Source organism: Simochromis diagramma, unplaced genomic scaffold, assembly GCF_900408965.1.
Source record: "Simochromis diagramma unplaced genomic scaffold, fSimDia1.1 OVJJ01000604.1, whole genome shotgun sequence".
NCBI lineage: Eukaryota > Metazoa > Chordata > Actinopteri > Cichliformes > Cichlidae > Simochromis > Simochromis diagramma.
Genome location: NW_024387416.1, coordinates 4,623,787 through 4,639,832, shown reverse-complemented (window position 1 = coordinate 4,639,832; position 16,046 = coordinate 4,623,787). Strand labels below are relative to the sequence as shown.

Sequence of the window (16,046 nt, the reverse complement as noted above, 5' to 3'; positions counted from 1 at the left end):
AGGATAGCATGTATACAAATCCCTGTGAGCTTGAAGCTCAGGTTTTAGATGCTCTGGCGCTGTGGCTATGCCCACAAAAAGTAAAAGCTCCAAACATCCGTGAAAATCTTGTGCTTCTGAGGGGCAGTCAATCAGAAGAAAGCTGGGAGAAAGGACCTAAAACAGCCTGTTTCAGACGAACTATGAATTGAGGGGCTGGACTGAGGCAGGGGTGAAGATAAAGAAAAAAATGTGATTAATACAAAGTTACAGTAGTACAGTTTAAGAATAGAGAGGTGGAAAATTAGTGCGCTTTAAAAAGCACTAAAACAGTAATGGAAGGGTTAAAAAAGAGACCTCAGGTACAAGGCAATATTCTCCAATATTCACTATCCAAAAACCAAACCAGGAATATTTTGGGAATGGACAGTGACAAACAGTGGTGGGTGGACGAATGAATCGACAGCCTGATACTTGAAGGGAGAAGAGATCTAGAAGGCCGGAAAGACATTTTCACCTGTGAGTCAGTCCCTGTCAAACACCTGGATGCCCATCCCAAGCTGTGGGGAAAATAAAGAGAAGCTAGTCAGTGTGGTATCCAATGGAGGATCTCCGGTGGAGTTACCATGGGAGATAAACAAAGGTGATGAGCGAGGGATAGATAGATAGATAAATAAAAAGGGAGGATGGGAGAGAAAAGTAGAATGCTTACAAAGGTGCTAAAGAGCAATCGGCTGCACAGATGGTGAGAGAGAGAGTGTGAGAGATGGAAAAGAAAGGAAGAAAGAGTGGAGTGAAAGTGTGGACTCTGGAGATCCCAGAGGATAAAGAGAGGAGGAGAGAAAGGAGGGTCTGAAACAGGAAAAGAAAGCCAGCAGTAGATAGAGGTGCTATACCCAGAGGATGCGAAAATGCTGATAGGACAGAGGATGGGGGTGGAAGGAAAGTGAATGAACTTAAAAAAGCTTAGAAATCAAACTCTTAAAGCCAAGTGCAGCATTATGGAATGAAAGCAGCGTAGGAGAAACATGCCAAGAAAAAAACGCGAGGCTAGGTTTGCTACGCTTTGCAAACCTAAGAGTCTTAAGTCGAGCTAGACTCTCTTTGATGCTGTGTTATTACCCAGTTATTACCCAGGTTAAAGTCATGCTAACGTCCTCACAGTGATGTCAACACGTATGCATCATGGAAATAATGCGATTGCCAAGAAAGAAAGTCGGTTCATTTATGCACTCGTGACGTTTTTGTTTCTCTTTTCCTATAAATAACTGCGTCATTGTGCTGTGGCATGGAGCAGATCAGCACTGATGAGGTGTTACTGCTGCTTTGATAGTGACCTTTAGCTCATCTGCATTTTTGGTTCTCTTGACAATACCCCATAGGTTCTCTGTGGGGTTAAGGAGTGGGCTCGCCAATCAAGCTCAGTAATAACAGACGCGGTAAACCATTAGTAGTAGTTAAGTGCTGTGGTCAGCAAAAGAAAGCATGAAGTGCTCTGGAACCTCCTGGCAGATGCTGTGTTGACTTTGGACTTGTAAAAAACAAAAACGCCACCATCACCAATATCAGCAGATGACATGACAGCCCAAATCATCACAGACTGTGGAAACTTCACACTGGTCTTCTAACACCTTGGATTCTGAGCCTCTCCACTCTTCCTCCAAACTCTAGGATGCTGATTTCCAACTAAAATACAGTGTGTAATGCAGCAGTCCAGTTCTTTTTCTCTTTAGTCCACACAAGACGCTTCTGATGATGTCTCTGGTTCTGCTTTCCTGAAGACATCTATGCGTGCTCACTCTTCATGTGTCAGCCCACCCCTCATGAATCTCTCAAGTTCTTCTGTCGAGTTTTCTTGACAATCCTCTCAAAGCTGAGGTCACCGTTGTTGCTTGCAGACCTTTTTCTATCACACTGTCTGTCTGAGCAACAGTCCTGTTACCGATCATCATCTATGGTTTTCCCTCTGTTGATGATCAACATCTGGACAGCTGTCGAACGAGCAGTGCACCGAATGATTGCGGCTGTGTGTGCTCACCCAAATAAAAAGTGTTTATGCTTTTTAAATAGTAATTTAATCAAGCTTAAAATGAAATGTGCGAATTTAAGATACTTTGATGTTCTGGACCTCTTTGATAGTCAAGGGTTTGGAGATGCACAGTAGGAAAAGTTGCAGCAGATAAACAATCTTAAAGATAGTGAGATGGAAAAATGAACAGGTTAGATGATTTCGGCCTATCCAAGATTCACACAGCGCTTTAAAATGAGCAAGTAACGACAGGGTGAGTTAAACCTTCAGATGTTCAAGTGTGACCAGCGGTAGTGGAAGTTGCTTGGAAACTGATAACATAAACCACAGAAAGACGTTTTTCCCTCATCCCAAAACGTCTTCACGCTTGCTAAGTAGATGTCAGTTGACATAAAAGATTATCACAGACACCCACCAAACACAACAGCTTTACTCCTGGAAACGTTCCATCGGAAGGAGAATTGTTTCATTGTTGCAGCGACTTTTCCGAGAGTTAAAGTGACACAAACGTCCTCAAACTGCAGGTGATTACTGAAGGTAACAAGGCTGCCACGTCCATTATGCGATAGAGTATTAAAAACGATTCATCGCCTGCTTTCATCTCTGAATTATTGCCCATTAAATCCACAATTGGCGAGAATGCATTATTTATTCTTCACTAATCTCTTTTTCTTCTTCCTCCTCCCTTTGCATTTTCATCTTTTCTACTTCCTGTCTCTCTACTTCACACTACCTCCTTCTCCTTGCCTGCGTTTATGATTTTTTTTCCAGATCTCGGTAAATATCTTCAGGACTCTTCCACCCAGCGAGAATCCAGAGTTTGACCCTGAGGAAGATGAGCCGACACTGGAAGCCTCCTGGCCACACCTGCAGGTACACGCCATACATCCGTGTGACATGCAGTCACGTGTTGCTGGAGATTTACAAGACTTCATCTAAGTTAACATGAAGGTGTAATGGGAAAAAAAGCACAGTTCAGGCAAAATATGCCTTTAGCACTGTTAATTCTCTCACAGTGGGGTTAAATTGCTTTTAATGCTGTGTTGAGTGTTTACCTCATTCAGATCATTTAAATGTTGGCTCAAGTTTTATGCCAACACATTATGAGTTTAGCCAGCATCAATAACAAATGCAAATCCTGCAAAAAACCCCACAAATCCTGCATAGACTCGATGTTTACCCAGATGACATTTAGACATGATGTACAGTCACTTTACAGCATCTTCAGGAAGAGATGAGTCAAAATGCGTGTGTGTCTTTGAAAGAATAGTTTGACATTTTGGATGCCACACTATCCACTGAAGATAAAAACACAGACACGCCAAATGTTGTGTAATGTTGTGGTGTTTGTTCCTCTTTCAGCTGGTGTATGAGTTCTTTCTGCGTTTCCTGGAGAGCCCGGACTTCCAGCCCTCCATGGCCAAACGCTACGTGGACCAGAAGTTTGTCTTACAGGTAATCCTTTCCTCTTCGTCTTCTGGAAAGATGCAAAACCAAAGCTTTGAAGGTGTAAAGAAATGAAGCCCTTCTCTTAAACATGCAGCTGTACTTCTCAAATTTCATCAACTATGACCTCTCAGTGCATGTATTAAAAATTGACTTTTTTTATGTTTAATGTGTCGTTAACTGTTATTGTAATATTCATCCTGCTGCATTTGGTACAAATGTTTGATTTTTCTCCAGAAGCTGAAGTTTGAGAGACTTAATTGTAAGAGTGAGGAGGTCAGAATTAGAGCGCAGTACTCACAGGTGCAGACTTTCATTCATAGCAAATGTGTGTGTGTGTGTGTGTCTGTGTGTGAGTAGCTCCTGGAGTTGTTTGACAGCGAGGACCCGAGGGAGAGGGAGTACCTAAAGACCATCCTGCACCGCGTCTACGGAAAACTGCTGGGCCTCCGAGCCTACATCCGCAAACAGATCAACAACATCTTCCTCAGGTACAAGCTACACCAAACCTCCACCCAACCCATGGTCATGATTTAAAAACGAATAATTCAACATCACATGACAGTCAAAGACGATGAGCAGGAAGGGGAGCGGGCTCAGAAACCACGTTTTGTGCATCTATCCTGCATAAATGATAATTATGCTACAGCCACAAAATGACCTCAGAGTTAGTACTTTAAACCAGCATGCACCTTGTGAGAATACTTGTCAAATGCTGGCTCTTTGTATCTCTAATTGAGGTTATAGTCTGAGCTCCAAAGGAGCTATTGCTCTTCTGCAAGAACAAACTTGGTTTATTGGTTTGGCTCTACTTTGCCAAGCCCTTACAGGGGTTTGCATGCTGTGTTAATTCAGAAAGAAACGAAAAGATCTTTTGGATCCTGCAGCAGTTCCTTAATTGTAGTGTCTGCTTGGTATTTTTGTTGTACTAGAACCTTTAGTTTATAAAGGAGATTATTAAGAGTGAAAACAGGACTGTTAATGTAACTAGTGTTGTAGCAAAAAGGTCAAATCTAGCTTTAATCTTTAATCAGTTGTATTCTTTCTCCTACAAACACAACATGAATGTGTTCAGCTCACTGAATGTTCATCCTACATGTGTCCTAAATCACTGATTGATCAATCAGTCGTGAAGATGATTATAGAAGATTATATTGGTTCAAAATTGACAAAAAGATGTAAAACTTGGAAACTATGATTCTTACAAGTGTGATGTTGATTGTCGACACGTAGAAAGTACTGTGTAAACATTTAAAACATCACGTCACACATGACCTCTCTGACCTGTCCTTCAAGGTCGATCGATTGATCTGAAAGTCAAAGCGATAATAACGCTCTACAGAGCTATTTAAAAATATGTTTCTTATTGCCGTTGTTTGTACTGGCATCATATAGGTATACAGGAAATGATATGTGGTCATTCTAAACAGTAAATTACTTCATAGAATGTCTTTTACCATTAAAACTATGTTTTAAATTCTACTGCCTTTGTTTGTGTTGGTAACATTTGATACTGAATGATACTGTTATATGAGCCTTTCTTTCAAGATTCCCCAGGATGGGTTTTTAAGACAGTATAAATATAATAATCTTTAATTATAAAATGTAACTATAACAAAAACATTATTATACTCAAAATTATTTGAAGTATTTGCATGTCTTTTGTCTTGTGTCCCTCAAACCTAACTAGTCGTGGCAGATGGCTGGTTGTCCCAAAGGCTTCTTCCTGTTAAAAGGGAGTTTGTCATTCCCACTGTCACCAGTGTTTCTGTATCATTGTAGGGTCTTTACCTTACAATATAAAGTGCTTTGAGGTGACTGCTTGTTGTGATTTTGTGCGATATAAATAAAATAAAATAAAATTGAATTGAAAATATTAAAATAGGTTTAACAAGCCTGCACTTTGCTCTTCTTTTTTCTGCACTACAAACTTTTTAAAGTACGTTAAAAACTATGTTAAAAGAGAACAAAGAAAACAAAATGCAATACTTTTCTTTTAAATAGTGATACTGCCCAGAGAGTGAGCTGCCTCAGTGAAGGCGCTTCTTGCTTTTCATTTTTTCCTTTTGCTGAATGTAGTTTCAGCTAAAATGTGTATAAACTTCACTGGAACTGTGAATGTCACGGAGGTGTGCTTCAGACATGGTTTGATAGGAAATTTGTGAATACTAGCAACTTTCATGCACGCACAGGTCATTTTACAGGAAGATAAAACTGTTTATTTAATGTTTATCCAATTCCTGTTTTTAGTGTTGTTTAACTATCAGCTGTAGCTTGATTTAATAGTGCTTTTGCCTGTGTGTGTCCTGTCTCTGACCTTCAGGTTCATATATGAAACTGAGCACTTCAATGGAGTTGCGGAACTGTTGGAAATCCTCGGCAGGTTTGTCTGCAAAAGCACACGTTTGAACTATACGCTGCTGCTGTGCTGCACACACACACATATACTCTATACATGCCAGCTGTTCCTGTTTATGAGACAGCCGGCACCAAAAACTGGTTACAAAGCACAGCCGCTGCTGCATCTGCACGGCACATAAAACAATATGCATTTTTATTTTTCCTTCTTTCTTATCAAGTAAAGACAACCCAGGGTGACGGCAAGGGAAATGAGAGTAAGCAAGGGAGGGGAATGAGTAAAGGGGTGAGGTGGGCGATGGTGCAGAAAGGAGAGAAGCGGGAGGAGGTGGGGGTTAAAGATATAAACGAAATATGACTCACAGGTTTGTTTAATTTCTTGCCTTCTTTTGTGAGGGAAAATATGAGGAAGACAGAAATGAAGAGGCAGCGAAGAAGAAAGGCAAACTGATAAACAAACACGCGTTTCTTATGTTGAGCCTCACATGTAAACAACCAGGAGCAAGAATGGACGAATCAGTGAAATGTGCATGCTGTCATTGTGAGATATAAAAAACTACTATCAACACCGTGTCTTCGTGGTAGCTGCTGGGCTTGTGGTTAGCCTAGCATATCAGACTAGGTTAAAGAGAAAGCGATAGCCTGGCTTTGTCCAAGATGGGGGGAAAAAAGCCTCTTTATCAACACCTGTGGACCCGTTATGGTTACATTTGATATTCTAAGCAATAATATTTAGCAATAGACTTTATTTCCTAAAGACACTAAGGTCAAGCAACATCTGCCCACTCTTGGGACAAAGTGTCATACAGGGGTGGCCAGTGCTCTGTTTTTGCTGTGGTCTGCTGGTGCGGACACCTTTCCCCTGTGACAGGGGCAGAGTAGACAAACTTATCGAGAAAGCCGGCTCAGTGGTCGGTTCTGATCTTGAGACAGTCCAGCAGGTGGCCATGAGAAGAATGCTCTCAAATCAGTTATGATCAACACCCACTCCATGCGCTGGTAGTTATAGAGTAATAGCACAGTAGCACCTTCTGTCAAAGACTGATTGCACCAAGGTGCAAGACTGAGTACCTCTGGAGGTCCTTTATACCAGCTCCTGTAAGACTGTTCAGTGCACAATAATAATAATAATAGCAATAATATAGTAATAATATTTTATCCACATGTTTACATATTTGCAGATATTAGTTCTAGCTGTTTTATTTATTTGTATACATCTATTTATTGCTCTGTTGTTAATTAGCTGAAGGGGTTGTAACTTTAGAATTAGCACCAAAGAAAGAGCTACTATTAGTATTGTTGGCTAGCAACAAATAAAAATTTCCAGTCATATTGCTTTCACTCAAAAAAACCCTAAATTTGTTATCTGCAGGAGACACAAAAATAGTTCTGGATTTAAGTAGATGTACTGCTTCCAGTAGATTAGCTTAGATGCTTAGTAGCTTAGATGAGTACTTAGCATTATATCAATTTTGCACTGATGAGGATTAGGGCCACTGAAAAAAATATTTGGGGGAATTCTGACCATAATCCTCTTCTGTAGCCACGAAAGCCATTTTAAAACAGAACAGACTCCAGAGAAAAGTCTGAATTAAGTTAGCTTAATGTTTTTAGCTCATCCGGCTAAAGTACAGATGAGCTAATGTGATGGCAAGGCGCCCATCTGTCTACAGTGCAAAAGAACAGCATCCTCGCAAACAGTCATCGCATAATGAGTCTTCACTCAAACTGTTGTGAAGTAACCTGTGAGCTGATGAGTTGCAATGCTACTGATGTTCTGGTTTGATGCTGACATATAATCTAAAGCTACATAACAACCTAGCTTTTTAGCAGGCTATATAGCGGTAGCCTAATGGTCTTGTTATACTAACAAGGGCACTCTAGTAAGTCTAAGGCAGAGAAACCCACAAAGGCACAAGTTTAAAGTCACAGACAGGGAGTAAAAAATGCACATCAGCTTCTTGATGTCGGATAGTGAAGCCTCGCTGTGAAGCTGCATCCGTGTTTTAAGTCTGTAGCCAGAGCAGATAAACAGATGTGCTAATGATAACTTAGAAATGGAAAGACTAAGACAACAACCCAAAGAAGGAATAAGCAATAAGAACGCAAACAAATCAGTATCAGAAACAATAAATATTAATCCCTCTCAGGGGAATTTCGGCTAATGGAGTCTAGCCTCTGCCCTGTGTGTTTGTCTTTCCTTGTCTGATGTTATACTTAGGAGTTAAAAAGAAGGATGTATCCAGACTGAGAGTGTTTTTTTTTTCCTGCCATAAGAGACCAACTGTAACTTTTCAGCTCTTAACAATAGTGAGGCGATCTCGGAAACAAGTGGCGGCTCGAGGAAGGCGAGGGAGAGGACGAGTCCAAGGTGAGGGAAAAAGGAGGAATGGAGGGATAGATGGAGCCGGAGAGGGGACGAGTGAGTGAACAGTGAGTCAGAAGTGGAGGAAGGAGGGAGGGGAGGGAGCAGGAGAGGAGAGAGAGGTTTGTATTCATGTTGGTGGTAACAGAGGTATTTATAGCTCCTCCCACACATGGAGAGTGCGGGAGAGAGATGGGTGAGAGAGGATGCGGTGCATAGATAGAGGAGACGGGGAGGCGTTCAGAAAGAGGGTGAGAAAGGAAGCAGAGAGACAGATTAGAGGAACAGCAGGAGGGAGATATTACTGAAGGACTCCTCTGTTAAACTGACAACAGCGCTATTAGAAATGAAGACAGACGGACGGACTGATGCAGACAAACACATGAATCGCCCGTGAAAAAAACTGACGGGCGGCTCGTTTTACAGCTAAATGAGCGTCGCACTTTCCAAGTTTAGTTCCCACTCTTCTGCTGCTCATACTTTTCTCTCTGTGGGCAGCCGGTGCAGCTGTGAACAGAGCAGACCACGCGCTCGTCCAGTCACTCGGAAACGGACACAGTACGAAAATAGAGTCTGAGAGCACAGATGAATGCACAGGCGTACACATGTGTGACTCAGAGGAGGGTTTTTTCTTTTTTGAAGCAACACATGATGCTGTGGTGTAAATAAATATTACCATTCGCACCATTCATTGATTGAAACGTGTTCGTTAGAAGATTGCGTTTGGTAACAGGTGACCGGGATGTTTTTGGACAGGTGGCCTTAAAGTTGGAGGGTTGTGGTGCTGATTTTTAAACAGGATGACTTAAGTAAAAGGCGTACATGTGCTTTTTGTCATAAAAAAACCCCCCACATACCCCCGAGAAACGACGGTCACTTTTAACTGCCTTCTCATCTCCTCTGTTCCAGCATCATAAACGGCTTCGCCCTGCCGCTGAAGTCTGAACATAAGCAGTTCCTGGTTCGGGTCCTCATCCCGCTACACACGGCAAAGTCCCTTTCCATCTTCCACGCGCAGGTCGGTGACTATCCTACCCTCACTACCAGTTTATATTTGTGCTTTAACGTTAGACTCTTTAACAAAGCTTAGCCCTGTCGTCAGCTTCTTTTGATTTTATGTACCATGGGAAACAGTTTTGGACACCCATTTATCACCACGAATGCAGTCACATTTTTTGATGTCGTTTGATGCCCTAATTACATCCGAATGAAGAGGAGAGTATGTGTTTGAATGACTGATGTTCCTTGCAGCCGTACTTTCCTGTGTCCTTATGTGTACTTTGCTTGTATTTGTTACATTTTCAAGCAAAAATACCTGCCTTCACTCAGTTTCAGTCCATTTTAGAGGATTCTTTAGATACTTTGTTACTGTAATATACTGGGATATTTATAATTAGAGCTATTTTGTTATATTTTGTAACTTCTTAATATATTGTATTAATTAATTTAGTTTAGTTAGTTACTGTTCTTACTGTCTTGGAGCAAATGTGACCACATCATTTCCTCTGGGATTAATAAAGTACTCTGATTCTGATTCTGGTACTAGCAGCCTTTCGTAAAACACATAATTTGCTCCCATTTCTTGAGCTGAATCTATGGAAACTCACACAGATAACCCAGTTTGACATGCAAAAAATAGCATTTTTTCACCATCAAGGTGATTCCCGAAGAGTATATCTTTGGAAAAATTGAGGAAGTGGGTAAGTCGTGGGGAAAAGAAGAAGTGGCAGGCCTGAAAACTATTTATAGTAGATGAGCAGTGTATAAAATTCATGTCTTAAGATAAAATTAGCAAAAAAGCAAAGACCTCGCACAGGACCTGAGAGATATAGCTATCTGTAAAACATGATGGAGGCTCTGTCGTGGTTTGGGGCTGCATTTAAGTCAGGAGTATTGGAAAACTTGTCAAAACTGATCAAATTATGAACATAGAAAAGTTCTGTCAGATTTAGAGGCATCATGCAATACCATCTGGAAAGTGCGTGATTGAAAAAGACTTAATTATTCAGCCTGACAGTGATCTCAAACAAACTCCCCATGCAGTGAAAAAACCTACTTGGACAGGAAAAACACAGTAATAATACATTTTATATAATAAAGCACCTTTCAAAACATTCAAGGACACTGTACACAGCAGAATAGAGACAAGCAACAACAACAACAAACATAACAATTTACAAATTTATAAGGATAAAACATGGAGCAATTAAATAAAATTAATTAAAATAGCAGGATGGAAAAGCTTATGTGGAATAGGCTTTTGTGAACAGGTGAGTTTTGAGTCTGGCCTTAAAAAGAGAAAGGGAAGCAATGTTTCTCATCTCAGGAGGAAGGGAGTTCCAAAGGCGGGGGGCAGAGCGACAGAAAGCCCTGCGCCCCGTGGTGGCTAGCCGAGGGGAAGGGATGGAAAGAGAGACACCGAGCGGGAATGGTGATCTGAACCAGGTCAGAGAGGTATGAAGGCGAGAGATGATGGATAGCCTTGAATGTATACAAAAGTATCTTGAAATTGATGCGGTATTTAACCGGAAGCCAATGAAGCTGCTGCAGAACACGGGTGATGTGGTGCATAGAAGGGGTCCTGGTGATAATACGGGCAGCAGAGTTCAGGTCACGTTGAAGCTTATGGAGAGATTTCTGACTAAGACCAAAAAGAAGAGAGTTGGAGTAGTCGATCCGGGAAGTGACCAGGCTATGAACAAGAATGGCAGTGGCGTGTGGGGAGAGAAAAGGACGGAGACGACTAATGTTATGAGTAGTGAAGCACCGTCAGTCGTGGATTGGCCTCCCCAGAGCCCAAACCTCAACATAGAGCAGTGTGAGATCATCTTGACAGAGAACAGAACAGATCTTTCAGTCCCCTTCAGGAAAACTGGAGAATTATTCCTTAAGACTACTTAAAGAAATTATTACAAGAAAGCTTACCTCACAGGTAAGTGTTTAAGAATCAAGGTGGTCATACCAAATATTAACTTTTAAGCTTTTTAGAATTGCACAAACTCTGTTTTTGCCTGATATACTGTATTTCTTTCTATTTGTGTTTCAACTGGTTTGAATAAAATAACATGTAAAAAATGAAGGGTAGCTCAAGACTTTTGCACAGTTTTATATTCATGTCTTTGTAAACTAAATCTATAGAAAAAGATCTCCAGGTAGAAGCAAGCTTGTTGCTTTTATTCTTGACAGACACTTTAATCGGCTATCCTAAACTCTACCTGTCACCATGACCATTGTCTGATTGGTCTCCTGCACTTAAAAACATCTAAACAAACATCTGGCTTGAATATATGTATGAACCCAAGAGGAAGTAAGTGAGCTTAATGTGTCTAAAAGTGTTCCTGGTAATACTTAGACATTTTAGCAATGTGTCAAATGTACCACTAGGAGGCAGGGTTGAGTCACAGATAGTGCCGCTGAGAGACGCACTCACATCTGAGTTACATTCGTGTGTGAGTGCCTTTGATTTTTTTTGGTGTTTGTGTACGAGTATGTGTGTCTGGGTTATTATAATACTTGGTGACACAGATGGCTGCCAGTCTATTGTGTTTGTGCACGCCTGTGCATTTTATTTGTGCCATACTTTGTTTGCTTATGCAGAAGATACAGTTTGTTCCCCACAAAATGTGTGTCTGTGTGTATTCTGGGTCTCAGCATCACTGTGCCCTACATTTTTCCCCATCTCTCCTCTCCCTGTGGTTCACACACATAAATTATTCACACACTCACACACACTCGGTTTGACAGGGTCACGGGAGAAGCAGGGTCTTGTGGATGGCAGTTTTGTACTCAGTAGGTGTGGCTGTTCAGGACTGACCTAGTTCTGGATGCCGGTATCAAAATATGATATCACAGCAAACTGTTTAAACATCTTAGAAGATGAGCACTGAAATACATTTGAATGTATTGATATCACTGACTTAGAGTATGTGGCCCCAGTGTGGGTTCAGTAAAGCTAATCATCTATTTAGCCATCCATTTTCCTAACAGCTTCTCTCACTTAGGGTTACAGGGGGCTGGGCTGGAGTCTCTCGAAACTATCATAGGGAGTGGAAGCAGGTTACACTCTGGAGGTCACCAGCCCATCGTGTGGCTAGCACAGACAGACAGATAACCACACTCTCACATTCACACCTACGGCCAGTTTAAAATCACAGCTTAAACCGAGCTACACGTCTTTGGCTGTCTGATGAAAATAACACAAGTAACATCAGTAACATGTCCACATCGTCTCACACAAACATGTTTCATTAAATGCAGATATATTTGCTTCAACATAAATTAAACACAACATTGCTAAACAATTTTTCTCTTATTTGGCTGCTGCAAGCTTCTTAAAACAACAATGGATTGTGTTTCAGCAGTAGATATAAACTCATATACAGGAACAGGAACTTCCAGGGTGGCAAGTGTTTATGATCGGAATCTGATTATAAAATGGGGAACCAAGGGATGCAGTACGGGGGCTTTTTTATTATTCACTTGTGCACTGGCAAAATTATTCATGAACACAAATGGAGTTCTCTGCTCTCCTAACCCCTTAACCATTGCCAGTCATTAACTGTGTCACCAGTGTAATTAAAAAGTGTGTTCCTTAGCGATTTATGGCTGTTATTTTCGGCTGCAGGTCCACGGACTACTGTTTGCTGCTTAGATTTTAAAAACATACATATTTTCATTTCTTAAGCATATAGTTAGGCTTTGAGCAGTTACTGTGGATACTGAAGTGTGAGATGTACTGAAGTGACTGAAGTCTATCATTATTTGATAGTAATAACTTTATTTTTATGAACCAACCTTCTTGGACGGTCTCATTCCTCTGATTTCAGTATTTTTATTTTCTTTAATTCCAAAGTGTGGAAACAGTATAGAGACACTACAAAGATGATTTGGTCATAGGCTTTATTTAGCTGTAATATTTGTATTCCAATACTGTATTTAAAGAGCAAAAAACTGATATGCTATAAGTTAATTCTCACATGTGCAACCAGAAAAAGTTTTAGGCCTCTTAGCTTGACATGTTCCAGTCATTGCTAACTGGACACAGGCATGTGCATGAAATAGACAGATTTCAATGGAACCAGGGGCAAGCAGAGCTGCTTTTAGAGACACTAGCCAACTGTGGCCAGAAGATGGCAGTAATTTAAAAGATGGTGCAAACAGGCAATGAGATAAGCTTATGGAACAGATTGTTTGAGATGAAAGGACAGAGATAGCACTCACTTGGGTTTTAATTCATGTCTTTTGCTAGGTTTTTTTGGGCAAGCAGGGCTTGCCTTGCATTTCCTGACAGAATATCAAGTAGAGCTGACTTCAGCTCCAAAAATAGAGCTTAATTTGACCTGTCACCCTGACAAATCAATATCAGTAAAATCTTTACAAAGGTCCACAGAAGTCTACCACATAATCCCTGCCTAACAATGACCTCATGCAACCGCAAACCTTGACTCGACAGCAGAATCCAATGTCATATTTACCCCAAGTTTCTCAAACGCCTCACTAATGCTTTAAATAGTTTGCCCACTTTATTTTAATCCTCTTCTTTTCTCCTGCTTTCTTTATATTCCAGCTTTCAACACTTCCTTTTTTAGCCACCACTCCCTCTTACACTGTATTTTTGTAAACATGTTGTGCCACGGGTGCAGCAATAGGAAAGTCTTGGATGAAGGGAGAGAAGAAGATGAACAAGAAAGATAGCCAGTATGGAGAAAAAGGGAGATTAGACAGAAAAATCTGTAAGAGATGAAAGCTCAGACAGTGAGGCAGACAATGATGCTGCAGTTCAACAAGGTGGCAAAGGAAGGAACAAAAAAGGAGAAAACTGTCCTACAAAAAGATCTAAAAACATCATCAATAATATGACAGTATAGTCCAAAAAAACTTTTAATTGAGTCACTTCGGCTCGAACTTACGAAGATAAAATGAACCACTAGTGTAATACTGGGAACCAGTCAAAGGATAGACGGAGGGGGAGAGACAAGAGGTCTAACCTCTATCTCACATTGCCCTTAAGGGACTTTGCGTGTGTGACATCACTCCTTCCGAAGTAAACACACGTACACACAGTCTCCGTCGCCACGGTGCCCACTCGCCACGGCAACCGGCCTGGGCGGAGGGGGCAACCGCAGAACACACATATGCAAACACACAAATGCACACACAATCTCAGAATAATAGGAAATGATTGCCGCTAATATAAGAGGAGACAAAAGCTGATGTAGCTGCAGACACACACTCACACGTACGCGCACTCGCGCACATTTGGAAAACTTGTCTTTCCGATCTTTAGCAGTGTGTAATCCTGAGGGATAAGCGCTAAATTCCCCATTGTCTCGTTGACAGCGCCAGAGAGAGAGAGAGTGCGTAGGTGTGAGTGTGACAGTTTGTGTGTGCGTAACCCCGTGTTCTCTGTCGTTACAGCTGGCCTACTGTGTGGTGCAGTTTATGGAGAAAGATGCCACAGTCACTGAATATGTAAGACTGCTTCTTCATTCGCTGTACTTATTCCAACACGTTTTATAAAGATTTTCAGTTTTTTCCTAAGAACTGAAAATATGGGAGAAAATAATGCATGTGAATAATCATAGACGCTTTAAAGCTGTATGAATCATTTCTTTAAGGTAAACAGTGGGTCATCTGACTATTTGTGAAGTGAGGAAAGACAGCTGTAGAGATAAACTCACAAAAAGTTATTGGATGAATTGAATTTCATTTATAAAGCGTCAAAACAAAGTCGCCTCAAAGCGTTCTTGATTGCAAAGTAAAGACCTGGCAAAAAAACAACCTGATATCACCGTAAAGTGTGTCCATGTCACGCTTTTCCTCTCCAAAACGTGAAGGGAATAAACACACAGAAGTTGCAGTAAGTTGCAAACAATAAAAGTTGCAAACAATATAATAATCATGGGAAAGCTTTAAACTGACATTATTAACACATTTACATGTAAACACATATTAACTTAATCATTTCTGACTATTAAGAACCCTGAAATATACTCCATATGTTTTTTGATTTCTTGGCTTTAAAGATATTATCTCCCCCTGCTGGTGCTGCAACATGCGTGCATGTCTATTTCACATTTTGGAGAGGCAAAGCATGGACACGGTGGACCGGTGTGTCTATTACACGTTTTGCTGATACTGGGTTGAATAATACAGAGGAAACTCTAACAGTCAGATGAGCCCCTGTGAGCAAACACTTGGCGACAGTGGGAAAGAAAAACTCTCAGCGAGGGGCAGCCATATGTTGTGAATTTCCTGAAACTAAGTCATTTGATCTTTTTCTGATTTGATTTTGGGGCCCACAACTTCATTATTTTGGTTTAGATATACTTCTGTTCACACTTTACAGGAAATTCAAAATTATTCTGAACATTTAGCTGCACGCCTTTTTAGTTTTACTCCCCGAAGAAACCAGTTTAAAATGTTTAAAAAAATCTTTCTCTTTTTTTTTTTTGCCTTTTTAATAATAACTAAAATAACCCCATGTTCCCAGACTTTAGACAGATAGCAAGTAGGAGTTTTAAGCAGCATGGTTAATGTTACCCATGCAGCCAGCTGAGAGTCAGTGAAAACTTAGACATTATTCTTAATGCAAAAGCCAGAGCATGGAAATGACTCATTGGAGATGGTAGAGATGGATGTCAGCCAGCTACCCTGCTGAGCTAATGGCTTCAGTGTTTATTTCTCTTAACATGTGCTCATATTTGCTCTGCAGATCATCAGAGGGCTGCTCAAGTACTGGCCTAAAACCTGCACGCAGAAAGAGGTGAGACCGATGACGACGAAAAAGCTGTTGATGTTTCTTTCTCCTCAACTGTTGCATCGCCGCAACTGTATCGATTTAACTCGTCCTTCCCTATCTCTCTGTAT

General features: G+C 40.9%; 1 protein-coding gene across 1 annotated transcript in view; it reads left to right on the top strand.

Moving 5' to 3' along the window:
* Nucleotides 1–16,046, top strand: part of ppp2r5b (protein phosphatase 2, regulatory subunit B', beta) — a 49,562-nt gene that overhangs the window by 26,565 nt on the left and 6,951 nt on the right. The window contains exons 3-9 of the mRNA XM_040012256.1: nt 2,780–2,881; nt 3,371–3,463; nt 3,815–3,945; nt 5,778–5,837; nt 9,087–9,195; nt 14,595–14,648; nt 15,892–15,942. Coding sequence (XP_039868190.1) covers nt 2,780–2,881; nt 3,371–3,463; nt 3,815–3,945; nt 5,778–5,837; nt 9,087–9,195; nt 14,595–14,648; nt 15,892–15,942 — 600 coding nt within the window. The remainder of the gene's footprint in view (nt 1–2,779; nt 2,882–3,370; nt 3,464–3,814; nt 3,946–5,777; nt 5,838–9,086; nt 9,196–14,594; nt 14,649–15,891; nt 15,943–16,046) is intronic.